The 27,572-nt window shown below is 65.2% G+C and overlaps 13 protein-coding genes across 13 annotated transcripts; 7 read left to right on the top strand and 6 right to left on the bottom strand.

Annotated features, from left to right (window-relative positions):
- Nucleotides 1–362: 362 nt before the first annotated feature.
- AMSG_05404 (uncharacterized protein) lies at nucleotides 363–1,388 on the top strand (the record flags this gene model as incomplete). Its single annotated transcript, XM_013902371.1, has 2 exons — nucleotides 363–376; nucleotides 428–1,388. 2 exons carry the CDS (start codon nucleotides 363–365, stop codon nucleotides 1,386–1,388), a joined length of 975 nt encoding a protein of 324 aa, XP_013757825.1.
- Nucleotides 1,389–1,404: 16 nt separating this feature from the next.
- AMSG_05403 (uncharacterized protein) lies at nucleotides 1,405–3,521 on the bottom strand (the record flags this gene model as incomplete). Its single annotated transcript, XM_013902370.1, has 2 exons — nucleotides 1,405–2,376; nucleotides 2,400–3,521. 2 exons carry the CDS (start codon nucleotides 3,519–3,521, stop codon nucleotides 1,405–1,407), a joined length of 2,094 nt encoding a protein of 697 aa, XP_013757824.1.
- A 4,587-nt stretch (nucleotides 3,522–8,108) lies between these two features.
- On the bottom strand, nucleotides 8,109–10,007 carry AMSG_05400 (uncharacterized protein; the record flags this gene model as incomplete). The annotated part of the gene is made up of 1 exon (XM_013902369.1): nucleotides 8,109–10,007. The coding sequence occupies exon 1, from the start codon at nucleotides 9,951–9,953 to the stop codon at nucleotides 8,109–8,111; it is 1,845 nt and encodes a 614-aa protein (XP_013757823.1). The 5' UTR covers nucleotides 9,954–10,007.
- A 551-nt stretch (nucleotides 10,008–10,558) lies between these two features.
- On the top strand, nucleotides 10,559–11,470 carry AMSG_05399 (uncharacterized protein; the record flags this gene model as incomplete). Its single annotated transcript, XM_013902368.1, has 2 exons — nucleotides 10,559–10,613; nucleotides 10,788–11,470. The coding sequence occupies 2 exons, from the start codon at nucleotides 10,559–10,561 to the stop codon at nucleotides 11,468–11,470; spliced, it is 738 nt and encodes a 245-aa protein (XP_013757822.1).
- A 615-nt stretch (nucleotides 11,471–12,085) lies between these two features.
- On the top strand, nucleotides 12,086–12,921 carry AMSG_05398 (uncharacterized protein; the record flags this gene model as incomplete). The annotated part of the gene is made up of 2 exons (XM_013902367.1): nucleotides 12,086–12,194; nucleotides 12,452–12,921. The coding sequence occupies 2 exons, from the start codon at nucleotides 12,086–12,088 to the stop codon at nucleotides 12,919–12,921; spliced, it is 579 nt and encodes a 192-aa protein (XP_013757821.1).
- Nucleotides 12,922–12,929: 8 nt separating this feature from the next.
- On the bottom strand, nucleotides 12,930–14,540 carry AMSG_05397 (uncharacterized protein; the record flags this gene model as incomplete). The annotated part of the gene is made up of 1 exon (XM_013902366.1): nucleotides 12,930–14,540. The coding sequence occupies one exon, from the start codon at nucleotides 14,538–14,540 to the stop codon at nucleotides 12,930–12,932; it is 1,611 nt and encodes a 536-aa protein (XP_013757820.1).
- Nucleotides 14,541–15,108: 568 nt separating this feature from the next.
- AMSG_11877 (adenosylhomocysteinase) lies at nucleotides 15,109–17,166 on the top strand (the record flags this gene model as incomplete). Its single annotated transcript, XM_013902464.1, has 2 exons — nucleotides 15,109–16,361; nucleotides 16,806–17,166. 2 exons carry the CDS (start codon nucleotides 15,109–15,111, stop codon nucleotides 17,164–17,166), a joined length of 1,614 nt encoding a protein of 537 aa, XP_013757918.1.
- Nucleotides 17,167–17,204: 38 nt separating this feature from the next.
- AMSG_05394 (cathepsin E) lies at nucleotides 17,205–17,855 on the top strand (the record flags this gene model as incomplete). The annotated part of the gene is made up of 1 exon (XM_013902365.1): nucleotides 17,205–17,855. The coding sequence occupies one exon, from the start codon at nucleotides 17,205–17,207 to the stop codon at nucleotides 17,853–17,855; it is 651 nt and encodes a 216-aa protein (XP_013757819.1).
- A 133-nt stretch (nucleotides 17,856–17,988) lies between these two features.
- AMSG_05393 (uncharacterized protein) lies at nucleotides 17,989–18,889 on the bottom strand (the record flags this gene model as incomplete). Its single annotated transcript, XM_013902364.1, has 2 exons — nucleotides 17,989–18,015; nucleotides 18,038–18,889. The coding sequence occupies 2 exons, from the start codon at nucleotides 18,887–18,889 to the stop codon at nucleotides 17,989–17,991; spliced, it is 879 nt and encodes a 292-aa protein (XP_013757818.1).
- A 382-nt stretch (nucleotides 18,890–19,271) lies between these two features.
- AMSG_05392 (outer membrane translocase Tom40) lies at nucleotides 19,272–20,681 on the top strand. The gene is made up of 2 exons (XM_013902363.1): nucleotides 19,272–19,453; nucleotides 19,863–20,681. Exons 1-2 carry the CDS (start codon nucleotides 19,282–19,284, stop codon nucleotides 20,663–20,665), a joined length of 975 nt encoding a protein of 324 aa, XP_013757817.1. The 5' UTR covers nucleotides 19,272–19,281; the 3' UTR covers nucleotides 20,666–20,681.
- On the bottom strand, nucleotides 20,675–22,045 carry AMSG_05391 (uncharacterized protein; the record flags this gene model as incomplete). The annotated part of the gene is made up of 2 exons (XM_013902362.1): nucleotides 20,675–21,808; nucleotides 21,856–22,045. 2 exons carry the CDS (start codon nucleotides 22,043–22,045, stop codon nucleotides 20,697–20,699), a joined length of 1,302 nt encoding a protein of 433 aa, XP_013757816.1. The 3' UTR covers nucleotides 20,675–20,696.
- Nucleotides 22,046–22,255: 210 nt separating this feature from the next.
- AMSG_05390 (uncharacterized protein) lies at nucleotides 22,256–25,635 on the bottom strand (the record flags this gene model as incomplete). The annotated part of the gene is made up of 2 exons (XM_013902361.1): nucleotides 22,256–25,411; nucleotides 25,502–25,635. 2 exons carry the CDS (start codon nucleotides 25,633–25,635, stop codon nucleotides 22,282–22,284), a joined length of 3,264 nt encoding a protein of 1,087 aa, XP_013757815.1. The 3' UTR covers nucleotides 22,256–22,281.
- A 766-nt stretch (nucleotides 25,636–26,401) lies between these two features.
- On the top strand, nucleotides 26,402–27,456 carry AMSG_05389 (uncharacterized protein; the record flags this gene model as incomplete). Its single annotated transcript, XM_013902360.1, has 2 exons — nucleotides 26,402–26,428; nucleotides 26,450–27,456. The coding sequence occupies 2 exons, from the start codon at nucleotides 26,402–26,404 to the stop codon at nucleotides 27,380–27,382; spliced, it is 960 nt and encodes a 319-aa protein (XP_013757814.1). The 3' UTR covers nucleotides 27,383–27,456.
- Nucleotides 27,457–27,572: the final 116 nt, after the last annotated feature.

Here is a 27,572-nt window from a genome sequence, read left to right as displayed (position 1 = left end):
CCCCCCTCCACTCCACCCACATCCAACACTCCACCTCCCCCCCACCTCCCCCCACCCCACCCACCACTGCCCCCCACCTCACTACCATCCTCCTCCTGGCCATCCTCCTCCTGGCCTGCCCGGCTGCCGGCCGCAGCCCGCACTCGCCCATGGAACACGCAGCACATGCGGTGGCCGAGGCCTGGGCCATGGCCTCCCGGCCGTACATGACCGAGATCTCTGCCGCATACGCTGCCGCTTCGCGCGTTCTCTCCTCGCCGCAGCCATGGACGCTGCCGGCAGACTCCCGGCCAGTCTCGCCATCGCCTTCTCCTCCGAGAGCCCCGCCTCCACCGGCCTCGCCCGTGCTGCTCACCCGGCCGATGGCTGACGATGTGTATGTCCGTGCCTCCGCTGCCGGGTTGCAAGTCGGCCGCCCCCTAGGCAGTGTTGCCGGCGCTGAGAATGCCCTCGCCGCCGATGCACAGTTTGCGGTCGTCTCGGACTCGCCGGCAGCTGGCAACTACGATCGAGAGTGCTCGTCCGCCGGCTTTGTGGTGCCTCAGCCGCCGCGAAACTCGACTGCCGACGGCGCCGACGACAACGATGAAGTAGAGTGCAACTGCGCTCCTTTCAGGACCGGTGTCACTTGCGCTGAGGACCGTCCCTGGGGCTGCAGCGTCGAGCGGCTCAATCCGCTCCTGGCGTGCGTCCCGCCGTCGCCGGAGCTTGCGGCGCTGCGCGTGTCCGACGATCCGGTGTGCGCGTCGTTCTCGGTAGAGACCGTACTCGATGTCGAGGCCCGGGTCGAGTGCGCGTTTCTGGACGGCCCCTTGGAGGTCAACAATACTCTCCTCGCCGCGTTCAACTACTCGGTCCTTGTCACCGACGGACCGGGCGAAGCGCCAAACACTACCGTGGTCATCTGGGCCCAGCCGGCGAGCTTGCCCTGGGCCTCGCTTGTCCTCGAGCACAAGGTGTACAACCTTAACCGGCTCGCCGCCAGCGCCCAGCTGCAGCTTGCGGCTATTGCTCCGCTGGCTTCCATCGGCAACGTCACCCTCGGCTTCCGCCTCACTATTGCCGACATCCCGCCCGCCTACTACGCAGGCGGCAGGCTCTACACCGAGCTCCGCACCCGCGGCGACGACGTCGACGGCTTTGTCGCCTCGTCGCTCCAGTCGGTCGCCCCGCTCATCATCGACGTCAAGGAGCGCACCGTCGGACCGACAGACGACGGCGAGATGGCCCCGGCCCTGCTCGGCAGCCTCATCGCACTCGGTGTCCTGGGCGGCATAGTCCTCATTGTTGGCGGCATGTACGCCTACTACCTCCGCGAAGCCGCGCTCGCCCGCGAGATCGAGGCCTACCGCTCCGAGGCTGCTGCTCTCAAGCGCCCACCGCTGTAGCGTAGTCTTTACCACCTCACCCCACAAGCCTCTTGACGTACGCCGGCATGTCCGCCGCATCGTCCTCGGTGAGCTCGACAAAGTCGGACGGGAAGAGGCCCTCACGACCGTTGACGATCCCGCGCCACCACTCCTCCGACCGCGTAAACGCAATGTTGGTGATCACAGCGCCGGCCTTGAACGAGACCTCGTCCGGCGACTCGGCCTCAAAGTCGTAGAGTGCCACACCGCGCGCGTTGCCCGAGCCCTTGGCGCCGATCTTGTGCTTGGCCTTGCCGATCGACGAGCTCGCCGCGTCTTCAGACTCTTCCGGTAGGAGTTCGACAAAGCCGGCGGGGAAGATGCCGTCGTTCCGCCCGCACTTGCCGAACCACCACTGCTCGTCGTCGGTAGTAAGCACGTTTTCGATCACGTCGCCCTTGTAGAACGCAAGCTCGTCTGCGGCCTGGGCTGTAAAGTTGAACAGCGCCCGCGCCCGCACGTTTGACTCGGGCACCGCCGGCTTGGCCGGCGCCGGCGCCTCCACCGGTACATCCTCCACAAACGCTTGCGGGAAGATGCCGCGCTTACCCTTGAACGTCCCCTCCATCCACTCCGAGTCGATCTCTACAACGTCGTCGATGATGTCGCCCTGGTCAAACGTGAGCTCGTCCGCAGCCTCGGCCACAAACATGAACTTGGCCTTGACCTTACGCTTCGGCGCAGGCTCACTCCCAGCAGCGGAAGCGCTTCCCGACGACGATGCCGCTGCCGACGCCCCGGCACCGCCGTTGGCGGCGCCGGTAACCGCGCCGCCGCCGGCCTGGCTCCCGGCCCCAGCCTCTACAGCCTCGACCCAGTTCGACGGAAAGATTCCGGTCTTGCCATCATACATCCCACGCATCCACGCCGGATTGGCCGTCGCAACCACATCCGTGATTCGTGCGCCAGCAGGGAACGTCAGCTCGTCGCTCGACTCGGCAAAAAACGCAAACTTGGCCACCATGTCCTGGCCAACAGGGCCGCCGCCACTCCAGGCGCGGGCGTCGCCACCACCGGTTCGGGCTGCGGCTGAGCCTGAGGCTGGGGCTCAAGCTCTGGTGTCGGCAGAGCCTGAGGCTGAGGTTCAGTCTGAGGCTCGGGCTCGGGCTCGGGCTCGGGCACAGGCTGCGGCCGCGACCGCGGGTCAACTGGAGAACTCGCCTCGTCCTCGCGGCTCGGCTCGGTCTCAGGACTCGGCTCGGCCACAGGGCTCGGTACAGGGCTCGGCGCAGGACTGGCCTCGCCGCCGCTGGCAGCGACAGCAGCTGCGGCTGCGCCAACGGCGACGCCGCCCATGACTGCTCCGCCAACGACTGCTCCGCCCGCAACCGCTCCACTGCCTCCTGCGCTCGAGTCGGCCGCACTCGCGCCAGTGCCCACAGGCGGGTCCTTAAGCAGCTTGAGCAGCTCGGAAATCGAAGCGCCCAACTCGGACGCAGCTTGGGTTCGCGGCTGAGTGTCGGCACTCGGGTCGCGCATCAGGGTCTTGCCCGCCACAATCAGCGCCTTGGCCGCAAGCCGCACCTTTTTGGCCAGGTCGAGCGCACGGCTCTGGGCCGATGGCGAGGTCACAAAGGCGCACACCCGCTTCTCGACCAGCCGCGTCAGCTCGAGCGATGCGTTGGTCAACTCGACCGCGTTCTTCACAAACTGACCGGTCCCGTCGCGAACCTTGATCGTCGCCGCTAGCACGGCCTTGCCCTTTCCCTTGATGCGATCAAACTGTGCTTGTGCATCTAGCACACCCTTGAGTGTGCCAGTAAACGTGTTGAGTCGCGCAGCTAGCGCCGTCGATGCCGACGGCTCGCCCTTGGCTGTCTTGATCGACGCCACAATGACGGCCTCGCCCTGCGAGACCATGACCGACACTGCGTTGCGCAGCCCAGCCAGCTCATCGGTCGGAATAGAGTCGGCGCCCACGCCTGCAGGCGGATTCGAGCGGTTGGCAATCTGCTGCTGCAGGAGCGCCACCACGCCCGCCATGTCCGGCCGCAGCTGGATCGCCGCAGCCTTGAGCTCGGCTGACACCGGTGGCCGCGCCAGTGCAGCCTTGGACAGCTTGTTTGTAAGCAGGGCCACGCCCGTTGCCGACGCGTATACCTCGTCGTCCATGTTGACTCCAATCTCTACCGTCGACCAAGCCGTGTACCGTTCCAGCCAGCGTGTGCAAGGCTTGCGAGGTCAGCTGGTGGTCAAGTCAAAAAGCCACCAAAGCGAGTATCAGCTGGCGGATTTGCCCTGGCGGATTTGCCCAGAGCCCACAGGTCAACGAACCGAAGGAGGCTAGAGAAGAGGGCTGTACCAAAACCACTTGGGTGTACACCTCCAACTTGGGCCTCTCTCTCTCTCTGGACACTCTCTGTCTTCTCCCTTCTTCGAACTTGTCTGCACCGGTCGAGGCTGACTGTCTTCCAGTCAAAAAAATGCCCTTCAGACTTTGGTCGGCGACAACAGGTGCCAATCGACGTCGGAGAGGAGGTGGAGGGGGGGGGGGGGGGGGAGGGGGGATGGACGAGACGGGCTTGTTGTGAAAACGCCTGCTCTCGTGCCGGTGCTCTTGCCTTGCCTCGTAGGGATGCCGTGCTCGGGGAGATGCGCTCTGCTCTCTTGCTCCTGCTGCCCTTCCCGAGACGTGTGGTGGTGGGGTGGTCCTGAGAGCAGCAAGGGGGGGGGGGTGGCATCTTCGCCCGAACCGCATGCCCCGCCCGGCCGAACCCTGCAGGGCCAAACTTTCGCTCTTCTCTTCTGAGCACACATACACACTACATTAGGTGAGGATTCAGCCGCGACAGAAGAGCGTCGAGCTCGTGATGGTGGTCGGGGACTACGTCGGCAACAACGGCGGCGTCGAGCTCGAGCTGCGCCGCAGCGATTGGGTGTAGCTCGCTCTCGTTCCCGGCCATGAGCACTGTGACGGTGATGGCCCGGGTGCTGCGGGTGACAAGCCGGTGCGCCGCAAGGCGGAGACAGCCGTTGGCCGGCACCTCGACGACTATGCTTTGGTATACTGTGCGGACTGCGGCCATCGATCCGGCGTACACCGCAGGCCCCGCGATCTGGAGGACGCCGCCCGATCCGTCGGCAGTCGGCAAGAGCTCCACCCGCCAGTTTTCCGCAGCTGCGCTGTCTCTGCTGCTTGCCGCCGCCACAAGCGCACCCAGTTTTGCTTGCGCCGCATGCCGTGCCGCCTTGACCGCCTCGTACGCCGAGCTTTGCGCAGAGAGCAGGCCGAGCGCAATGCGCATCTGCTGCGCCGGCGCCACGTTCGCCGACTCCTTATCGTCGGCTACGTCGGCATCAGCCTCGAGCACTTGCAGCCGCACCAGCGGCTCGAAACCCGGCACACCAGTCACAGCCACAATTCGCAGCTTGCCTCCACCGCCACACACCGGTGCAAGGGCCCGGCGCGGAGCAACGCCACAGACCATCGCCGAGAGCACCGCATCGGTGCGCAAGTCAAAGACCACCACTCGTCCGTCTTCGGCCAGCGTCATCCGCACGACAAAGACCGCGCCGTTGCCGGTCATCACCACCACCGCGCCCGCGGTCGGCGCCAGCGCCACAACCGCTGCCACACCACTTGCCTCGTCATCAAGCCCGAGGCTGCCGTGGACAACCGCGCCCGAGTCGAACGCGACGCACCCGAGGCCATCCGCAGTGAGGGCCAGCGAGCCCAGCGAGGCAGTGCCATCGCCGCACGCAACCTTGACACGCGGCACCATTGCCACAAACGGGCGCGAGCACGGGGCATGGCTTCCAACTACCGGGCTGCGGCGCTCGACGCCGCTCGCCAGCGCGCCCACCAGCGACGCGGCCGCCACTTCCGGATCAGCATGTGCAGTGATATCGCCCAGCGCGACTGTCACCAGCCCGCCGCGAGTCGGCGCAAAGATGAGCGCCGCCTCTGCCTCTGCCACTGGGCAGCCTGCAAGCTCGTCTGGAAGCGGCAACAGAGCCGCTGGCATGAGAGGCCCGACCTCGCTCGATCGCCCACCACGGACAGCTACCACAGCCATCCACTGCGGGCCGATGACTACCACTGCCTCTGTGCGCTCCATCCAGACAAGTGCCAAAGGCCCGGTCGAGCTGCTGCTGTCGCAAACGATATGCCCAGCGCTGACCCAGTGCGGCGCAGCCTCGTAGCTGCCCAGCTCGCACACGAGCTCGTCGGGCGGCAGCCACTCGCTCGGCACCACGCCCCGCTCGGCGGGTTCGCTCGGTCCAGCCCGCCCGGCAACACCGCCAGTCACCGCTCGCTGTCGCTTCGTTAGCAGTGAGTCGCCGAGCTCCGACTCTGGCTGCGACAGCCGCATGAGCGGCCGCTTGATCGGCGTCCGCGGCGAGCTGCCCGAGCTGGCGCTCGGCGCGACAACAGCCGCCGCCGCAGCCGCCGCCAGCTTCTTCACCATAGTCTTGGCCTTTGATCGCTTGTGCGGCACAATCAGAGTCCGCAAAACGAGGGTGCGAGGATCGGCGGATGTGGCGACAAGGAGCGCGACGCGATACGGCGGCGACGGAGACCGGATCCACGCCCACGCCCGCAGCATGCAGCCTGACGGGAGGGTGCACAGCAGCAACGTCTCGCCATCACCGGCGCATACAGCCAGTGTGTGTGTGGTGGCGTGGACAAGCGTGAGACAACCCGCAGCATCGGCACCGGCCATGGTCAGCGGGAGGAGGAGGAGGCCGTCCGGAAAAGGTCGTACTTGGCCGGCCTCACCGGCCACTCGCCAGCGCATAACCAGGAGCGGCGATGCGGGAGGCTGAGGGGAGGAGCGGAGTGGTGGTGATGATGATAGTGGTGGAGTTGGGGTGGGTGAGGTGGAGCTGTGAAGTGCGGTGTGCTCGTGTGGGTGTGGCTGGTGTGTGGGGCGGGCTGGGCGTGGGTGTGGCGCATTCAGGCGATCGGACTCGGCATGAATCAAGGAACGGATGGCGGTGTTACAAGTTTCGACAGGTCTTCGCATCAAGCCTGGCGATGGGCGGGTGCGTGTGTGTGAGAGACAGACAGAGAGAGAGAGAGAGAGAGAGAGTACGCGGGTTGTAGGCATCAGTCGAAGATGGCAGACGAGTTGAACTCGGAGCGGTTGCTCTCGAGAGCAGCGCGGATGGCGTCGGTGACATCGGGGCCATCAGCAGGATGCTCGTAGCTGCACTCAGCGACAACATCATTGGCGTGGAGCGCAGCGAGAAGGGCCTGACCGCACGGGCCGATGTCAAAACCGGCAACATGGATACACCGGAGCGAGGTGGTGGTGTGAACGACGTTGACAAAGGCGGGCGCGTTCTCGGGCCCAAAGTTGTTGTCCCACAGGTCGATGGAGCGGAGGCTGGAGTTGTAGGCGAGGGCGGCAAAGAGCTCGCTGCCGACCTCGTACTTGAGCCCGTTGGAGCGGAGATCGAGGGTAAAGAGCGAGACGTTGGCGCGGAGCGCGGCGGCAAATGCCATGCCGCCGTCGGTCCCGATCAAGTTCCACGCCAGCGAGATGGCCGAGAGCGACGAGTTGGCGGCAACGGCATGGCCAAGTAGCGCCCCGCCGTGCGGGCCGAGCCCGTTCGAGTTGATGTTGCAGTACGAGAGCCGGCAGCTCGGCGAGGCAAGGTAATCGGCGAGCTTGCCGGCGCCCTCGGGGTCGATGGCGTTGCCCTCAAAGTTAAACGACGAGAGCGCAGTCGAGTCCGAGAGCGCGGCCAGGACGACCGTGGCGTCGGATGCCTGGATTTCGCACGTCGAAAGGTTGAGAAGGGCGAGCGACGGCGAGCGCGAGATGAGATCGGCAAGGGCGTCTGCGCCGGCAGGCCCGGTGATCGGATTGCGGGCGAGGCAGAGCGAGTGCAGGGTTGTGTTGTGGCTGACGAGCGACGCCGCAAACCTGGCCATGCCCTGGGCGCTGATGCCTGACCCGCCAAGATCGAGCATGCCGATCGATGAGTTGTGCTGCAGCAGCTTGGCCAGAGCCGCGAGGCCGCGCTTCCCGATCTTGTTCCACGAGCAGTCAAGCTTGGTCACCGAGTTGTTGCCGACGAGGGCGGCGGCCAACGCTGCCATATCCTCAGGCTTGAGCCTGTTCTTGGCCACGTTGATAACCACCGGCTGGTTGTCCTCCTCGCCCAGTGCCTCCACCACCAGCTCGATGCATCGGTTGCCACACAGCTGGCCTGACAGCCGCCACTTGGACGGGTTGGTCAGCTGTGCGGCAATGGCCTCTCGGGTGGCCTCCTGTGTCGGGGACAGGAACGGCTCGACAGGCACAGCCTGCGCCGCCGCAGACACCGACGCTGTCGTCGACCCGCGCCGCCTCTTCTGTCGCTGCCGGGGCATATGAGAGGGAAGGATGTGGTCCTTGTGGCGGAGGGTGGGAGCAGTGGCTGTGTGTGTGTGAGTTTGTGGTCGGTTGCGGGTTTGGCTAACATTGGTTGGTCGGTTTGTTGGTGTTGTTGTTGTTGTTGGGGGGGGGGGGGGGAGGGAACAAGGGGCTTGATATGTGACTTGATTGCTGTCAGAGTAGTGGGGATGGTAGCTGATGATGGGCTGAGGTTGATGGTGCATGTGTGAGAGGGTGTGGCGCGAGAACTTGGGTGGCAGCTTGAGCGGCAGCTGGGCGGCAGCTTGAGCGGCAGCTGTTGATAGCTTGGGCGGCAGCTGGCGGCAGCTGGGCGGCAGCTGGGCGGCAGCTACGACGCGTAAGAAGCTGGGAATCACTCTTGGAAAAAGTAGCGGTTGAAAAAGTCGCGATCAGCCTTCTTGTCCTCCTCGTCCTTGGCCCGCGAGCGCTTGATGATCGGGTCGGAGCGGCGCATGAGCTTACGGCCGATCTTGCGCTTGCCGGACTCGCGCTGGACGCGGTCCTGGTGCTTGGCGCGGCGGGCCTCCCACAGCTGCTCAAGATCAGCCATGTTGCGGTTGCGGTTGGCCTTCTTGCGCACCTTTTTCATCTCCTTTTCTCGCGTATTGACGAGCTTGGGGTCGAGCTCGCGGATCTCGTCCATGAGCGCACGGAGGCTGCGCTCAAAGTTGGTGAGCATGTCGACAGTGCGGAGGTGGAGCTCAGCCGGGCCGCCACCCTTCTCGTCGGGCTCGCGGCAGCACTTGGTGTAGAGCTCACGGACACGCGACTCAAGACGCTGAAGCTGCTGGTCGGCCGACTCTCCGGCAGCGGTGTCGATCTGGAGCGCTGACCGCTCAAAGTGGGCCTTGCGCGACTGGATGGCGGCGATGCGGGCGCGCTCGCGACCGAGGTCCGAGTCGAGCGCGGCGATGCGGCTGGCGAGCTGGTTGATCTCACCGGCCAGACCGTCACGGACCGACGAGTACTTGGAGCGCAGGTGCTCGAGCGCCTCCTCGATCTCCTGCGAGTTGTTGACCAGCGAGAGGTTTGACTTTTCCAGCTCGTGGAAGACAACCAGCAGCTGCTCCGGCGACTCAAAGTACATCGGGATTTCCAGGCCTGACGAAGAAGCCGAGTCAGAAGACGAGCCCGAGTCCGAGCCCGAGTCCGAGTCGTCGAGCGCGAGGCCCGAGTCCGGGCCGGAGCCGGAGCCTGAGCCGGCAGAGTCAAAACCGGGCGCGAGAACGAGCGAGAGCGTGTTGGCTCGCGACCGGCCCTGGATCGTCGACGTTGCCTGCTTGCGGGCGGCGGCGGCGGCTTCCTTGCGGGCGGCGCGCCGGGCGGCACGTGCCTGACGCGCCTCGCGTTTGGCCTCGCGCCTCCGCTGCTGGCGCTCCCGCTTGGCCGCGTACTGCGCAGCCACCCACTCGGGCGGCGCGAGCGAGATGAGAAACTCTTTCAAGACCTGGTACTTGGCAATGACCTCGTCTTGATCCTGAATCCGAGACGTAAAGTCCTTGATCTCCTCGTCGACTGTCCGCAGCTGGGCCTCCTTGGACTCGACAAGTTTGAGCGTCTCGGCCTCCTGCCGCTGGACAGCCTTCACCCGCTCGGTCGAGTACGTGGTGTACTCTTCCCACTTTTGAGCCTCGAGTGCAAGCATTTTGCGCTCGTGCTCAATCCGCGAGTCAGCAGCATGGGCGTGCTCCTCTAGCTTGCGCATCTCGTCGCGCTTGACGCCGAGCGAGAACTCGATGAGAAACATCTCGCGCTTGTTGCGGATCATCTCCCGCAAGTTCTCCTTGCCGGCCTGCTTGCGGATCGACGCCGACGCCTTGGCCACAATGTCGCGGGTTGACTTGGCCTGTACCTCAACCTCTTCTTGCGCCCTCAGCGCCGCCTTTTCTGCCGCCTCGCGCCGTTCCTGCCGCACCCGCGCCCTCTCCTTGGCCTGCTCCGCCGCTCGCAGCGCCGCGATCTTGTCCGCCCGCTTCACCTGCGCCAGCGTGAACACCCCGACATCATCCGGCAATGCAAATGGATTGTCTGCCAGCGCAGCGTCGTCGGACGACGACCCCGAGTCGGACATCGCTCTCATGCTTGACCCCGAGCTGCCCCTCCGGCCTGAACCCTCACGCCGCAGTGTCCGCGCCAGCACAGCCTGCCGGGTCCGTTCTCTGCTTGCCGACGACCTGTTTGGTCGAGAGCTGTACATGGCTAGAAGCACTTGTGTGTATGTACGTGTGCGTCTGTGTGTATGTGTGTGTATGTAGTGGTGTGGTTCTGCTTGTGGATGTGGTGGCGTGGTGGCCGTTGGTCGGCGGCGGCGGAGGCGGCGGCTTGGGTTCGAGAGGCCGCGAGTATTCTCTTTGGGCCACTGGCGGGGCGGGGAGACTTGAGATGTGCACAGAAGAGAGCCATGGCATGTGTAGCGCCTGGTCATGTGTTGATCAGCTTGGAATACCTTGATCTACACTGTCCTTGGTCTTTGTCATGGCGTGATCGAGCTCCTGCTAATCGAGCCATCACCCACCTCTGCATGGACATACGCCAGAGTCCTTGATCGATACCACTTTGGTGCGCATGCGCATGGCCACACACAGTCAAGATCGATTCCCGTGCGGTGGCCTGCTGCGGAACGTGCCCTCCCCCCCCTCCGGGCTGCAGCACTTTGAATGCACCTTTATGCGGCTCTCGGAGTGTGCCCTCACCAGTTTCAATTGGAAGGCGACTCAAGTCAAGGTCGTCTCTCCGCACGCGACCGCGACACAGGCACGGACACAGAAGCACTTGACGTTGACATACACTGCCCAATATCAGATGGCAGATGCGACCGAGCATTGCTCTTTGAGCCTCGGCAGAGTTGTGATTGGAGGTGGCGGCGGAGAGAATGGCGACCAACTCGACGGGACAATGCAGGAGCTGACGAGCTCGTTGGAGGAGAGCATAACCCTGATCGAGGCCATCAAGACGCAGACGACTGAGGCCACGCCGCCAGTAATGGTCAACACTCTCAATACGTTGGAAAAGAATGTAAGAGGTGCAAGAGTGCTGGCTTCGCGCTTGGAGACCCGTGTACCCAGCATCAAGCGGGCCAGGAGCGAGGTTGGGACCGAGGACGCGCCCCCGGCTAAGCGGCAGCAGCTGCTGGACGCATCGGCAAGGGCACAGCCGAGCAGCAACAGCGAGGGCGAGGACGAGCTTCATGCAGATGACGTGATGCAGTTCACCGTGCCGAGCTCGCCACAGTTGATGAAGGGCGTGCGCAACAGCTCGATGGCCGACATCCTTGGCGCTGGCGTCCTCGCGCCACCCTCGGCTTTGCCGCCCGACGCAAATACTCTGGACGAACTTGCCGCCAAGACGCTGCGCTGGATCAAGGCTGCCAATCCCGACTCGGATGTGACTGCGAACGAGATCCGGACCTTTCACGTCACCACCAATGCGCTTGGCGCGCATGTGGCCGAGGGCGGCCGCGAGCGGATCACCATCGGCATGAAAGCCTATCTCCTCGAAATGGAGAACGTCATCGACGACCCGCGCACCATCGCCTGGCTCGGCAATGTTGCCTTTGCCACCCACAAGCTTCGTCCGGATCGTATCCGCAAAGTCCAATCTCGCTCGCCCAAGCAGGACCGGATCCAGCCAGCAGCGGAGCTCATCGAGGCGTCAAACCCGCCGATGTCGCCGCAGCGCCTCTCTCCGATGCCTCCGCAGCCCTTCTCCACCTGAGTCTACTGTAGCCCACTTGGTGAATACCCCCCCCCCGTCTCAGCCCCAGCCTTTTTCTCTCTCTCCCCGTGGCGAGGGCACACAAAAGTAGGTCGCAGCAGTGCGACTCGGTCCGCCGTGGCGATTTTGAACGGAATGCGCCAAGCGGCACACTTTGCTGAGCTCAAGGTGAGAAGCACTGCTCTCGCCTTTGCAACACCACTCGCATCGGGTACAACCACCGATCCACGCACTCCATTGGCAGAGGACATGGCCTTTGTGATGCCCTCGCTGGGCGCAGGTCGCGCACATGAGGTCGCTGCGGCAAGTGCGGTTGCGACAGAGGTAGCGGTGGGCTCGGCTACATCAGCGGACACACACGGAGAACCACATGCAACTCGAGTTGCGACAGGAAAGCGCAAGGCGGATGAAGAGGCTGAGGTGCGCGGAGGGGAGAAGCGGTCAAAGGCCCTGGACGGATCGGTCCGACTGGGCGCCCCTGTCGATGGAGCCTCGGCGCCTGGCAGAACCGCAGCAGCTGCGGCAACCGCAGCGCCTGTCGCGGAGGCCATCCCGGTCCAGCAGATTCGACACGATACCGCGATTTGGCGGGCAGCGCTGGGAGATCTGTTGCAGATGGACGAGCCGGAGATGGAGGACATCGACACATGGGCGGCCAGCGTTGTCGCACGGGAGTCGACCAAGCGGACCATCGAGTCACTGAGGCTCGCATGGAAGGCAACATGTCTTTGTCAAGGCTATGGATCGCTGCTCATGACAACCAGGGCAGCGGCGGCAGCAGCAACGGAAGCATCGACGGCGCATGTGGGCTACACGCCTCTGCCTCCGAGTGCTTCACCGCTCGAGACAAAGCCGCTTGCCTCAATGCCCGATGAAAGCCCGATGAAAGGCCGAGCCCGGCCGAGCACCGAGCGACTCAGAAGACCAAGGACGGTCGGCGGCTGCGGCCGTCGCAGAGAGAGTTTAATGCTGCGACCCGAGCTGTCATCGTCTCTGCTAGACTACTCAAGCGCGAGAGGACGTGGTCGCTCAGCAGCGCCGACATCCAGGACATTCTGGCCAACACCGACGAGTACTACCGCAACTTTCTCCAAAACCACTACCATGGCTCCGAGATCATCAAGCCCGTTCAGAAGATGATTCGCAAGCACCAGATCCGGAACTTTCGGTTTGCCGGCAAGAGCACCGACTTGGCCGTCCGCAGCTACTTTCAGCAACACGCCGAACGCATCGCGTCTGGCGTGACGAAACTACCGCGGGCGGCCATGCCCTCTGGGTTTAACGACAAGTTCCTGCCCACTGTCGGCTGTGTCAATCGCAAGCACCTGCTGCGTCTCGCGAAAGAGTACCTGAAGAGCTCACGGAATGCGCCCGCTCCAACAGAGACACCAGCTGCAGCGGCAGACGTCGGCGAGAGGCCACACCAAGCTGGAGCCGAAGCTGGAGCATGAACGGCCATTCACTGGCGTGAGATAGCCCGCGCTCGCATAAACACCGCGTCCGTGCTGGGCCTGACAAGCGGCGTTGCGACAGCCGATCTCGTCCCGCCGCTATCGAGCGACTCGTCGGCTGGCGCCGCCTTGAGAGCGGTGGCGACAGCGGGCGTCATCAGCGGGAGCGAAAGCGCACGCGCAAAGATAGAGAGGCACGCCACAGCGTTGCCAGCCTGATCAAAGTCGAGTGTCTCGGCAGCGGTGTTGATCACACCTGCCGCAGTGTCTAGCACAAACAGCAGGTCGCGCATAACGAGGCCGTAGCACGGCAGCGTGCCAAGCGCCTGCCAGATGCCGGCATCGACGGCGTCCCGCCTTGATTCGCCGGCATCCATCATCTCGCGAGCAACTGCTGCAGCTTTGGCGGCGCGCTCGGACTCGACGCCGACATCGACCAGCTGCCGAAATATGCCCTTGGGCAGGGTGATGGCATCGACAGCTGCCGAAAGCTCCGAACACGTCGCCGCCACTGCCAGCATCGACCGCGCGTCGAGAAGCTGCAAAATCGCGACACGCAGCTCGGCCGGAAGCTCCAGTAGGAGGCATGGCTTCGACTCCTGGCAGCCGGCATTGCCACCGTCTACGATTGGCCAGGGCGCCAGGAGCCGCCGATTGAGTATCCGCAGTGACGAGGCGATAGCCAGCGAGTCTGGCATGCGCAGCGCAGCGCGGAGCCGGCGCGAGCCCGACGGACCGACTAGCTCGCTGAGGCGGGCATAGCCCGGGATGGACGGCAGAACAGCGCGCACCAGGGTGGCAATCGAGGCGTCGTGAAGTGAGGCCAGAATCGGGCCCATAACACCAAAGGCGAGCATGTCGGCAGCGGCGACAGCAACGGCTACCCACCGCGTGGTGTGGGCGACGATCGTGGCGGGCGAGGCGACGATCGAGCCCAACACGAGGCTCCAGAGCGCAGCGACCCACGCGATAAACGGCGAGGGTTCCGATGAGAGCATGCGGAACGACCGCTGCTCAACCAGCACTTGGCGGGCGGTAAAGGCGGCGAGACCGGCTTGAAAGGCAAGCGCAAGCGCGTGCGCGACCAAGACCGGCGAGTAACGTTCGTCCATGAGCGGATGCAGCGCAAAGTGGTCCCACACCACGTCGTCGTCGTCGCCGTCACCCGACACGGCACGTCCAAGATCGCGAGCAGCGATCCACAGCGCAACCGGCAGACGAGCAGCCGGCGCGAGGGTGCGGGCTCGGGCAGCGTCGATCCTGCGCCGTGCTGCCGGACGTGCCTCGGGCAGCAGCCAGCCGGCGGCCGGCAGCAGCGGCTCGTTGATCGCAGCGCGGAGGAGGGCGAGAGCAGGCGAGTCTCGGCGAGCGAGACGGCCAAGGCTCGGCCCAGCCGCAGCGGTCGGACCATCGCCATCGCCATCTCCATCCTCACCGAGGATCGCCGGCAAGAGCGCCGGATCAAAGTGCGGAAAGATGAGAGTGAGGGCGTCGGGCCAGGCCTCGCCAAGCTGATGGGCGAGGTGGCCCAAGTCGGCGTGTGGGTCATGGAGCAGGTCGTGGACTCGACGCGGAGGGACATGGACTCGGTGGATGGCTCCGACCATAAAGTCGGTCATGGCTGGCCTTCGCTCGGTGCGGAACGAGTGACGAGGACACGTGTGGCCGATGCCCAGGCCAACCACCCATGCCAAGCCCAGCAACGACCAGGCGGCGCCTGGTCGTCGGTGACAGGCACCGCCAGAGCTCGATCGAGGCGGCAGCCACCTCCACCGCCGCCACATCAGCGCCTACCGATGATGCGATGTCTGAGAGTATGGACATGCATGACGGCGGCGCCAGTAGGAGTCGATCGGTCAAATGATGGCGGTGACGGTGAGGATGGCGATGATGGTGGAGGCCACGATGGCCAAGGATGACGAGTGGTAGGATGATGTCAGCAAGTCATGCCAAAGCATGGCACGATTGAGCCACTGCCAGGCAATCAATGAAAGGCCAATCACAGCCAGGTGGCGGAGTGCGAGTGCTGACGTGGACATGATGAGCAGTGGCGGCGTTGAGCAGAGTTGGCGAGTCGCGTTGAGTAGGGATGGCAGGGCATAAAATGAGCCATCCATCCACATCCACTTCGCCCCACGACGGGAGACACCCCCTGACTGTATTATCACAGACACCCAACACATCAACATGGCTTCGAACGACAAGCTCCCGTACAAGGTCGCCGACATCTCCCTTGCTGCCTGGGGCCGCAAGGAGATCGAGATGGCTGAGAACGAGATGCCCGGCCTCATGGCGCTCCGTGAGAAGTACGGCGCTGACAAGCCGCTCGCTGGCTCGCGCATTGCTGGCTGCCTGCACATGACCATCCAGACTGCCGTCCTCATCGAGACGCTGACTGCCCTCGGTGCCGAGGTCCAGTGGTCGTCGTGCAACATCTACTCGACCCAGGACCAGGCCGCTGCTGCCATTGCCGAGACCGGCGTCCCGGTGTACGCGTGGAAGGGCGAGACCGAGGAGGAGTACGTGTGGTGCATCGAGCAGACCCTGTTCTTCGCCGACGGCCAGCCGCTCAACATGATCCTCGACGACGGTGGTGACCTCACCAACATTGTCCACGAGAAGTACCCGCAGCTGCTTGAGGGCATCCGCGGCCTCTCGGAGGAGACCACCACGGGCGTCCACAACCTCGAGAAGATGCTCAAGGCTGGCAAGCTTAAGGTTCCGGCCTTCAACGTCAACGACTCGGTCACCAAGTCCAAGTTCGACAACCTCTACGGCTGCCGCGAGTCGCTCATTGACGGCATCAAGCGCGCCACCGATGTTATGGTGTCGGGCAAGGTTGGCGTCGTCGCCGGCTACGGTGACGTCGGCAAGGGCTGCGCCGCCGCCCTCAAGGTCAACGGTGCTCGCGTCATCGTTGTCGAGATCGACCCCATCTGCGCCCTGCAGGCGATGATGGAGGGCTTCGAGGTCGCCACCATGGACGACGCCGTCGAGGAGGGCCACATCTTTGTGACCGCCACCGGCTGCCGCGACGTCATCACCGGCGAGCACTTTGAGCGCATGCGCGAGGACGCCATTGTTTGCAACATCGGCCACTTTGACCTCGAGATCGACGTCGCCTACGTCAAGAAGGAGGCTGTCTCGCACGTCAACATCAAGCCGCAGGTCGACCGCTACCTCCTCAAGTCGGGCAAGCACGTCATCATCCTTGCCGACGGCCGCCTTGTCAACCTCGGCTGCGGCACTGGCCACCCGTCCTTTGTCATGTCCTGCTCGTTCTCGAACCAGGTCCTCGCCCAGATCGAGCTCTGGTCGAACCCCGGCAAGTACGAGGTCGGCGTCTTCCTCATCCCCAAGATCCTCGACGAGGAGGTTGCCCGCGTTCACGTTGAGGCTCTCGGCGGCAAGCTGGCTGTCCTCTCGGATGCCCAGTACGAGTACCTCGGCATGGAGAAGGAGGGCCCGACCAAGGGCCCGAACTACCGCTACTAAGCTCCCTCCCTCCTCCCCCCACTCCTCCTTTGTGTCTGGGGGCTTTGGAGCCTTGGCGCCTTTGCGGAATCGGCATTATTTGTTGTAAAACACACGCCCATAGCACCCATCAAGCCCCCCATCACCATCCACCACCTGCCGATCCAGTCTGCCCGAGCCGTGACCAAGCGAACTCGCCGAGCCGCTGTCACCCTCGCGAGTCGGCCGAGCCAAGGCTACAGGTCCTCCCACCCTCACCCCCCCCTCCCCCCTCCTCCATCATGCAGCCTCACCCCCACCCCCTCCCTCCTCCTCCTCCTCCTCCTCCTCTCGGCTACCTTCGCTGCTGCGGCCCCCGTCTCGGTCAGCCTGTCGACCGCAGCAGCGGCGGCAGGCAGCAGTCACGGCAGCAACCGGCGGACGGCACTCCCGTGGGCGACAGCAGACGGATCAGCCATCAGCCCTCGTGAGGCGAACATTCCGCTCATCAATGACTACGATCTGTACTACACTGGCAAGATCCAGGTGGCCGGGCGGAGCTTCGAGGTCATCTTTGATACCGGCTCGTCCAACATGTGGCTGATGTCGGCGGCGTGCCCGGACTGCCGCGATCCCGACGTGCCGTCGGTCTACTATCCGGTGGGCGGCGGGAAGCCTGCGCCAATACATCCGTCTCCGGGCTATGCTGATGCTACTCTGGTCATCGACTACGGCTCGGGCTCGGTCGTTGGCGCTGTGGTCTACGACGACGTTACTCTTGGGGTTCGGTGACTGCCGACGACGTGCCGTTTCTGGCTGTCTCGGCCGCCATGGGCTTTAGCTCGACGACCATGAACGGCCTCATCGGCATGGGCTTTCCCGCTCTCGCCGCAGGTCGTGTGCCGACCTTCCTCGAGACGCTGGCGGCCTCGCACGCGCTCGACGCCAACTCGTTTGCGTTTTACATCTCAAGCGAGGGCACCCAAGGCGAGCTGACTCTCGGCGGCGTCAACAACGCCCTCTTTGTTGCGCCGCTCTTCTACGTCCCACTAGAGGCGCAAACATACTGGCAGATTGCCGTCGACTCGTTTGCCATCATCTCCGCCACCGGCACGTCGACCGTCTACACCACCGGGAAGACGTCAGCCATCGTCGACTCGGGCACCTCGATGCTCCTTGTCCCCTATGACATTGGCGGCCACATTGTGGCGGCCATCGGGTACATCGACGCAAACTGCTCGCGCATTGACTACGCGAGCAAGCCGGACCTTGTCTTTACCCTCGGCGGCCACTCGTTCGCCCTGAGTCCGCACGACTACATCGTCCAAGTCAATGGCGAGTGCCAGCGCGGCATCGACGGCCAGGCCCCCGGCATGGCCATCGACTGGACCCTGGGCTGCACTTTTATGCGTGCCTTTTACACCCAGTTTGATGTCGATGGCGCCCGCGTTGGCTTTGCCCGCGCCAAGTCACCGGCCTGACTTCTTCAGGCCGCGCCGGCAAAGACCGCCAGCACCTCGTCCACAAACTGTGCCGAGACTCGCGCCAACCCATACCGGCCACGGCTGTCCATACCCCAGGTCATGGCCTGCAGCATGAAGTCGACGCGGCTGTTCATGGCGTCGACGATCGCGTGCACTTCTTTTGCTGCCAAGACCGCGACCGCCGTCTCTCGGGCAGCCTCCATCGCCGCCGCCACTCCCGCCACCAGCGCCCCGTCGCACTTGGCTCCGTACGCCGCGTCGAGCCAGACAAAGACCCGCCGCAGCTCGGGCGCAACGTCGAGGCCGGCCCCGCCGTTGACAGCAGCAAGCTCACCAAGTAGCGCACGCACCCGATCCAGATACAGCACCGCCTCGGGCGTGCCGGGCTCGAGTGAGCTCATGCTGTTGTCGATGGCGACCAGCCGGTCTCCAGTGCCGACGAGCATGTTCCCGGCGTTTCCGCCGTGATCCATCAGAAGTGGGCTTCGGTCGGCGTTGCGAACAAGCACGTCGAACATGAGTATGGCGCCAAGGTCGGCGACGGCGTCAGGGCTTCTCTGCAGCACATCGGCGACGCCCGATGTCGTCGGCACCACGTACTCGGCCAGGGTCAGCATCGGGTGACGGAGGAGGCGTACCACACTTGACGATGGCATGCCGACACTTGTGTTGGCGTCAGTCCGCTTGAGCGCTGCCGCCAGCTGAGCTCGCTCGGCATCGACATGCAGCGCCACGAGTCTCGTCGCGGGCGCATTAAGGCCGACCATCTCGCCAATCTTGGCCGCCACCGCATCGGCCGCCACCGATCCGCTCGCCTTGACCACTGCCACGCCGTCGCCGCCAAAGCCAACAAACACCACCCCTCCAGACCCCTCCTCCGACACTCGCCAGCCATCGACTTGCTCCCACGCCAGCTCCCCATCTCCGATCGCCACCGCCTGGCCCTCCTCGCCGACCGGCACCCGCCACAGCTCCTCGCCGCTGGCTCGCGCCGCCACAACCTGCCGCCGCGGCACCCCAGATCCTTCCATAGGCAGAGGAGGAGGAGGAGGAGGAGGCGCCGCTCTTTCGCTTCCGCCACTCGCTTGCACCTCGCATCGGACGTCGGCCATGACCGCCGGCCGATGTGTCGAGTCGAGTGATGCCGTCCGAGCGTGGAGATGCAGGCTTCCATTGCCTCGGTAGCCGGCAACTCGTCCTGATCGGACCCCCCCCCCTCCCCCCCTCCCCCGCCCTCCCACCACCACCACCGCCATCACCTCGTCATACCCCCCCCCCCCTCCCCTACCCCCCCTACCAACTACAATGTGATTGCTACCCATTCCCCCTGCACCATCCTTGTACCTCTCACCCACAGCCCGTGGCTGACGGCAGGGTCTGTTGACAGTCGTCGCCGTTCGACAGACGGCACCACCTGTCGCGGATGTCCGACTCAGCGCCCTCACCCGCTCCCGCTGCTGCTGCTTCGGCTGCTCCGGCACCGACCGAGGCTGCCGCTGCTGCGCCTGCTGCTACTCCCGAGCAGGCACCCGAGGCATATGTCGACCCTCTCCCGCACTGCGGCGGGTTTGAAGAGTACTCCCGCGAGGCCATGCGTACGTGTCCCCCCTTCCCCTCCCTCCTCCTCCCCCCTCTCTTCCCCATCGCCTTCATCTCCTCCGTCGCCTCGCTCTCCGTCGCCGTGACCATGCCACCACCGGCCGGCCAAAAATCGTCATGAAGCGCACCTTCTTCTTGCCCCCCCACCAACGCACCATGTTCATGACAGAGACGAGTAGCAGTGTAGAGGTGCGGTGGGAGATGTTCAAGGCGTGTGCCGAGTATGGGCATCGTGGGTGGTTGCGTCCGTGTGTGGGAGGCCGTAGTGGGTGCGGGTGGACCGGCGGGATGGATGGGCATCCCAGGAGGGTGAGGGCGACGCGCTGGCGAGCCAGTGACTGACGGGGATGGGCATGGGTGCGGACATTGTGTGGCTGTACCACTATGTGCTCGGGCGGTGTGTAGGGATCTTCCCGATGGCGGAGCTGTTTGACGGCGCGCGGCTGGAGCTGAAGAAGCCGATCAACATGGCGCCGCAGTTTGTGACCTCGCACACGGTGGTCATGGGTCAGACGACCGGCGGCGGGGCCGAGGACGGTTCGGAGCAGTACATGTTTGGGGCGTCGTACGTGTCGCAGGACGGGTCGATGGCGCTCATCTCCAAGATGGATACTATGGGCATTCTCCGCGCACACATCATCAAGCAGTGGTCGCCGGCCTTTGTGTCCAAGATCCAGGGCCGCGTGTCGTCCACGCCGGGTGAGACGGTCCTCAACATCGATCTCGACCACAAGGGTGACGACTACGCCGCGCAGTTTAAGCTCGTCAACGACCAGGCGCTGTTCTTCAACTACATGCAGAAGGTTACTCCCGAGCTCGCCTTTGGCGCGCAGCTCGACTACTACCGCGCCCGCATGCACTCGATCATCTCGATCGCCGCCCGCTACGCCACCATGAATTGGGTCGCCACCGCCAAGGCCAACTCGGACAACGCCCTTACCGTCAACTACATGCACAAGGTCAACGACTCGTTCTCCATGGCCACCCAGCTCGACTTTAACGCCAACTCGCGCGACTCGTCGTTCAAGGTCGGCTACGAGTACCTGCTGCAGTCCGGCAAGTTCCGCGGCCAGGTCGACTCGGCCGGCAAGATCGGCATGTGCGTCCAGGAGTCGCTCATCTTTGGCATCATGCTCCAGCTCTGTGGCATCGTCGACCACAAGAAGCAGGTCTTCAAGTTTGGCATCGGCCTCACCATCGGCGGTTAAACGACCCCCTCTCCTCTCCCCCTTCCAGACTTCAGCCCTTGAACAGCAGCTTGTTCGGCGAGTGCGCGGCATGCATTGCCGCCGCACGCCGTGCCGCGCGCCGCTCTCGCATCCGCCCGCGATGCTGCGACTCGTAGCCATCGAGCAGCCGCCGGAACCGCTGGGTGTTGGCGTCCGCCCGGGCGAGCGCAGGCGAGAGGACCGGCGCGGCCGCTGGCGATAGCTCGTGTGCTTCTCGTGGCGGCGAGCCGAGCGCCACTGCCCGCCGCGCCCGCACCGTTGCCAATGGCGACGCTCGCGGCTCCTGTGGCCGCGGCGGCGGGCTCGACGTCACCGACAGCCGCCGCCCGCGACGCCGCGGCGAGGTGCCGAGGCCGGAAGCAGCCATTGTCCTCCCACTACTGGTGCCATCTGTGCCGAGCGCGGTGATGAACGCCTCGACGCTCGACACGTCGACGCTCATGTCGTCCAACGTGGCGTTCAGTGCCGCCGTCGATCCACCGTGGCATGCGTCGCCTGCGTCCTCGGCCAGCTCACACAGGTACGCCTTGAGATCCTCGGCCCGCCCGGCCACATCGCTGCCGTACAGCGCCAGCACCCGATGCGGACCAGGGGCTTCAGAAGCTGCCGCGATCTCGGCGTCAAGCTCCCGTAGATCCTCCATCTTGCCTGCCACTTCTTCAGCGAGCACCTCTAGCGAGGCTAGGTGCTCGGCGCGGGCGCCGGCGAGCCGGTTCAGCGCTGCCGCCTGCGCCTTGTCAACCGCGGCACGAAGCCGATCAAAGCCAGCCGCAAGCTCGGCCTCGGCCTGTTCAAAAGCACTCGCATGATCAGTGGCCCTCGCGCGGAGGCCATCGACTAGCGACTGGCCACCGCCGAGAGCAAGGCGGATGGAGGCAGCAGAAGCATCGATCTGCGGGCGAATGGCAGCAGCAGCGTCGGCAACGAGCGCCACAGCGTGCGCCGCATGAACGCCATGCACCACACACTCGGAGCAGACCGCAGTCTGCGATGGACAGCTCATGCAGTAGTAGGTGCCATCAAGGTGCGGATGAGCCGGACACGGGCCGGAGCCATCGCCTGTAGCCGCCCCTGCCGCCACTCCCATCACCGCCGCCATTGCCGCCGCCACCGATGATCCCCCTGCCGGGCCACCGCTCGAGCTCTCTGTCTTGTCCATCGGCCCCCACCGCCAGGTTTGAGTCCGGGAATGGCTGTCCGCACATGGGCAGTCATCAGCCGCGATGACGGCGGGTGCAGGGCCGAGTCGCAGGCGAGGCAGAGCGCGCCACCACACGAGCCGCACACCACACAGGCAGCAGCAGCCTCGCACGACTCGCACACCGGCCGCAGCCCGTCGTGCTCCACCGTGTCGCCCATTCACCGTCGACCGAGAGAAATGCTAGCAGAGGCGGGCTGTGCGGCGGGCTGTGCGGCAGGGAGGTGGCGGTGGTCAGGCCGAGGCGTATCGGAGTGGAAAAGGGGAGAGAGGGGGATGGGGATTGCTGGTGGCGGACGTAGATAGCGTGTGTTGGATACCGGGTGTGGATGGATGTGATGGCTAATGGCGGCCATGGCATGGCTAGCGGAGGAGGAGCAGGCGCGCAGAGCTCTCATTAGCCAAAGGCGGCGTCAAACTTGGTGGCAAAGGCCGGGTCGACATGGCCGATCTGAACAACACCGCCCATTGGCTGGGAAGCTGGCTGTGAGTCTGGCAGCGGCGAGGGCGCAAAGACCGACGGCGACGGCCGCGATGATGGCGGTGTGAGCTCATTGTCCGAGCTGAGGCCTCCATCCGAGTCGGAGAGGCAGAACGACGACGGTGGGGACGACGAGTAGTTGCAAGCGGTGGCAAGGAGTTGTGAGTCCGACTCGTCGAGCGTCCGCGAGTTGGGCCACGAGTCGATGGGAATCGAGGTGGCAAGCGACGACGCGCCGCCGTCGACCGAGCCGCGCCGCGGCGATTCGACGTCGAGCCGTTCCAACTCGGGGCGGCGCGGGGCAGGCAGGTCGGGCAGAGGTGCGGGCTGGGGCGCGGGCGCGGGCGCTGCAAACGCCGACGCCAGCTCGGCCGCGCCCATGTTGCCGAATGCTGACGCCAGCTCGGCAAGGCCGCTGTTCGGGCGGCTTGCGGCTTGCGGCGGCGGCGCGGCTTGGGCAACGGGCGCGAGCTCAAGTGAGAGGACGCCAAAGTCGGGCGAGGCCGAGAGCCTGGCGCCGTGGTCGGACGATGCAGCGCTGGCGGCGGTGGTCGATCTGCGCTGGGTGCTGCCGCCAAGAAGCCGGGCCGACGCGATGCCAATGGGGTAGAACTGGGTAGGAAGCGAAGCAATGCCGCCAAACTTGGCGAGCAGCGTGGCATGCTGCTCGCGGAGCCAGGCAAGGTCGCGCGGTGAGAGGCCAAAGCCGCCTGCGGCATCAAGGCGCCTGGCAAGCTCGGCACGAGCGCTGTACGCCTCGTCGAGCAGACTCAGCACAGGCGCAAGGAGCCAGTACAGCCGGAGCCCTGGATCGGCACTGGCCATGTGCAGAAACTCGTAGACCTGGATCCGTAGCGGGTCGCCGGACCGCAGCGCAAGCTTGGCCAGCGCCAGGGCCGCCAGGCGGGCACCTTCGCGGTCGGCGGTGGCCACCGCGTGCTCGAGCCGGGCCACCACAGCGCGCATCGCAGGCGACGACGTCGCCGTCGGTGCCTCGTCGAGAAGCGCAGCGTCGAGCGAGGCCGTTTGCTCCTGCCGCTCGCCGATGAGGTAGTTGGCGTGCTCACCAAGCCACCAGAAGAGAGCAGCATGAAGCCTGCAGAGGGCGGCACCAGCCCGCGGCCCGCTGCGACGCGGGAGGTCGAGCATACCGAACACTGCGCTCAGAGCTGCCTCCTTGTACTCGGACCGCGCCGCCTTGGTGGCGCCGACCCGGATGAGTTTGCGCAAAAAGTTGACAATCATGTCCGGATCGACACTCTCCGGCAGCTCGCGAGCCCAGGTGGCAATGAGCGCGAGCGCAGGCGCGGCAAGAGCCGGCGCAATGAGCACCCGTGACGCCAGCGAGGTAAAAACCTTAGCCAGGAGGCGGGCGCTCAGCGCGCGCGCACTCAAGGCGGCCTCAAAGGCAAGGACAACGTGGCGGGCCTCGCACGCACCCGGCGCGCACCACACCAGTGCAGAGAGCGCGGCGGCAGATACAAAAGCGGCGCGCGAGCCAGCTAGCGCCCGCACCCGAGCCGCCACCGACGTCAGCGCAGATACTGCGGTCGGGCTCTCCAGCCGCCGTGCCGTCGCCTCGACTACTCGCAGCACACGGTGCTGCTGGACCCGGCAGTTGGTGGCGAGGAGAAGCGCCAGCCGCTCGACTATAAACGAGTCAAGCGAAAGGCCGGCCGCAGCGGCGTCGCTCACAATCGCCACGGCGTCGCGCAGCGCAGGCAGTGGATCGCTCGAGCTTGTCGGGACCGGGAGCTCAGGCGGGCGGAGCACCTTGGTCCCAGCAAGACTGGTTTGCGGCAGCGAGACGAGCGCGTCGACAGCGGCAACGGCAACCATGGGCACGGCATCGGCGGCCAGGACCAGAAGCGTCCGCAAGACATCGGGCATGTGGGGGTCGTCGACCTCACTCAGCAGAGGATGCAGCAGCCGGACAAGTGCTCGGCGCGTCAGCGGGCCGCCCGGCGACTCGGGCTGCGCAAGCATCTTACCCTGCAGAAACCGCTGCATGGAGCCAAGGAGCGCGCTAGGCGAGCTCTGGGCAAACGGCCGGAGCGCGTGCAGCGAAGCGCGGATGACGTCGGGCGAGTCGGAGGCGAGGCCGGCAACCAGCGGCGGGTAGCCCTCGATGGCCCGCGGAAAGACAAGGCCCAGAGCGGTAAATGCATGTGCCTGCAGCAGTGCCGGCTCAAGCTTGGACGACCGCCCAAACATGTGCCGTAGCCGGGAACCCTTCTTCTGCGACCGGTCGTCGAGCGAGCCAACGAGGCCAACAAGCCACGAGAGGAACTGCGGCGCATGGCCCTCGACTAAGACACGCATCGAGTCCGAGACTCGGGAGCGTGCAGAGATCGGCAGTCGGCCGCCATGGGCGCCGAGGATGACAAGCTCCTCCAGCTCGGCCGCAAAGTGTGCGGCGTCATCGGGTGCTACGCCGTCGAGTGCCGATGCCAGAAGGGCCGACGCATTGTCTGCTATCTCAATCCGCCGCTGCAGCGAGCGCAGGACCGAAGTGGTCATGCGGATGCCCCACAGCCGGCGGGTTAGACTCGGCGCGTCAAGCTCGGCAACAGCAGTGCGGATGAGCGAGGCCAGCAGCTGCATCGAGCTCAGCTGCCGAGCCAACGGCGGCAGCAGCGCATAGAGGGCGCGGAGTGCCTTTTTGTCCGACACAGCCGCCAGAGCCGCCACCACCGCCGCGGCAAACCGCGGCGTCTCCACCACAATTTCCGGGTACATCAGCCCGCCCTTGAGCGCGGCGTTGATCTTCGACGAGCCAAGCCGCTTGAGCGCCTCGTCGTCCGCGAGAGCGATGGGAATGGCTGAAACGGCCACGGCATCGGCGCCCGACGCATCAACCTCTGCCAAACTCCCACCAGCTGTCATTTCTCCACGATCAGCCTTTCCACCTCCCTGGGCCTCGCCAGTACCGCCGCCGTCAACATCACCACCACCTCGTCCGTGGTCAGAGCCGTGGGCGAGTCCGAGACCAGCAACAGGCACCGCACCGAGCGTGCCCAGCTGAGATGCAGACGACACGGCATCACTGCCCCCCACCGAGGACTGAGCAGACGATAGGGTAGCCTGCGCATGGGAGTGTCCCACCGATACACCGCCAGCCGAGGCCAGAGCAGACGGAGAGCTCGACTCTACCAGGAGAGCATCGGACAGCTCCAGCAGGTGGAAGCGGGCAGCATTGGCCGAGACCGGCAGGCGGCCTGCGAGGTACTGGTTGGTCTGCCGTAGGCCCCCGTCCTCTCCGCGGGACATACTGCGTGTGTATGTGTAGGAAGGGAGGGGTGCGGGGGTAGAGTGGTGTGTGTGTGTGTGTGTGTGTGTGTGTGTGTGTGTGTGTGTGTGTGTGTGTGTGTGTGTGTGTGTGTGTGTGTGTGTGTGTGGTGGGGTGGTGTGGGCTGAGGCTCGGGCTGGGGCTGGGGCTGGAGATCGAGGGGATGGAGAGGGGGGATAAGGGAAGGGCTTGAAGATGTGTGTTGGATGTGGTGTGATTTAGGTGGCGGTGATGCGGGGGGTGTTGCGTACCCTTGCTGGTACCGGAACGGATGTGGTATCTGTGGCAAAAGCCCCATGATCGTACTGATCTCTCCGCCCCCGATATCAAAGCCCTCGAAGCACCAGCCACCAGCCAGCAGGTGGTGGGCATTGGCCAGCATTTGCCAGCATTGGCCGGAAGTCCGTCCGATGGGCCCTCCGGCCCTCCCTCCCGGGCACCCTCTGACGTCGGCGCGACCGATAGGCGGCGCAACTAACCGATAGGCGGCGCAAGCAACCGATAGGCGGCGCAAGCAACCGACAGGCGGCGCAACCAACCGATAGGCGGCGCAAGCAACCGATAGCCGGCGCAAGCGACCGACTGGCGGCACAAGCAACCGACCGATAGGCGGCGCAAGCAACCAACAGGCGGCGCAACCAACGACTGGCGGCGCAAACGACCGACAGGCGGCGCAAGCGACAGGCGTGAACGCACTCGACTTTCCGGCAGTGAGAAGCAGCAGCAATGACGAGCACGGAGAGTGGCATGCCTGGAGTGGCCGGAAAGCTGACGGTGGGTGTGGTAGCGGCACAGGGGCTGCTCATGACCGACCTGGTTGGCCCTCCGCAGGCGTACGCAGTGGTCAAGGCTGGCAATCCGCCGACCAAGCACAAGACGGCGACGGTCAAGGCCGGGAGCGCAGATCGGCCGGGCGCAGACACCATGTGGCGGTGGAAGGAGGAGTTCACCATCGAGTCAAACGCCTTTGAGGATCTGGTTGTCGAGCTGTGGGACAAGGACACCGCGTCTGCTGACGATCCGCTCGGCAACGTCCATCTTCCGGTCTTTGCCGGCATGGAGACCACCACGCGATGGTACCCGGTTGTTCCGCCCAATCCTGGCGCCTGCCACGACGCCGGCGAGATCTGCCTCCGCATCCACTTTGTGCCGGATGTCCCGCCGCCGTCCCAGCCTCAGATGCCGGCTCCCGGCCCACCGCCGCCGTTTACTCCGTCCCCGGCCCCGGCCCCGGCCCCGGCCCCGGCCCCGGCCCCGGCCCCGGCCCCGGCCCCGGGACCTGCGCCACCGTCGGCTTACCCAGAGCTTCCACCAATGACAATCCCCACACCTGCGCCGCCGCATGGCCCGCCGCCGCACGGCCCGCCGCCGGCGGCCGGCCCAATGCCGCCGCCGCCGACTTACGGCCACGGCCCACCACCGCCCAACTACGGTCACCCTGGCCACGGGCGCCAGCCGATCCATGGCGGCGGGCCAATGTACGGCGGGCCGATCTACAGCGGCCCGGGTGGTCAGTACGCTCCTGGCCATCCGCAGGGCGATGTCCGACGCCACGTTGCGCGCATGCAGCGGTACATGCGCATGGCGAACCAGTACGGACCGGCCCTTGGTGCTCCGCGTCCGATTGTCACCAAGTCCAAGTCCAAGTCCAAGTCCAAGTCCAAGTCCAAGTCCGTCGGAGCTGACCTGCAGCAGTGCACGTCCGCTGACCGCCCCCGTTTGCTCTGATGCCGCCACGCGCTCAAACCCACACCACACCGCACCACATAGATTTTGAAGAGATATTAAAGAGTGTGCATGTGTCTGTATCCATGTGTGCGTGCATGTGCGTGTGCGTGCGTGTGCGTGGTGATGTGTGTATTTGGGCGATGGCGGGCGATGGGGCGTGCTTGGAAGGCAGGATCCGAGTGGAGGGGTG

This window comes from Thecamonas trahens (genome assembly GCF_000142905.1).
Source record: "Thecamonas trahens ATCC 50062 unplaced genomic scaffold supercont1.23, whole genome shotgun sequence".
Taxonomy (NCBI): Eukaryota; order Apusomonadida; family Apusomonadidae; genus Thecamonas; species Thecamonas trahens.
Note: the sequence above shows the minus strand (reverse complement) of the source record. Positions and strands in the feature narration are given on the sequence as shown.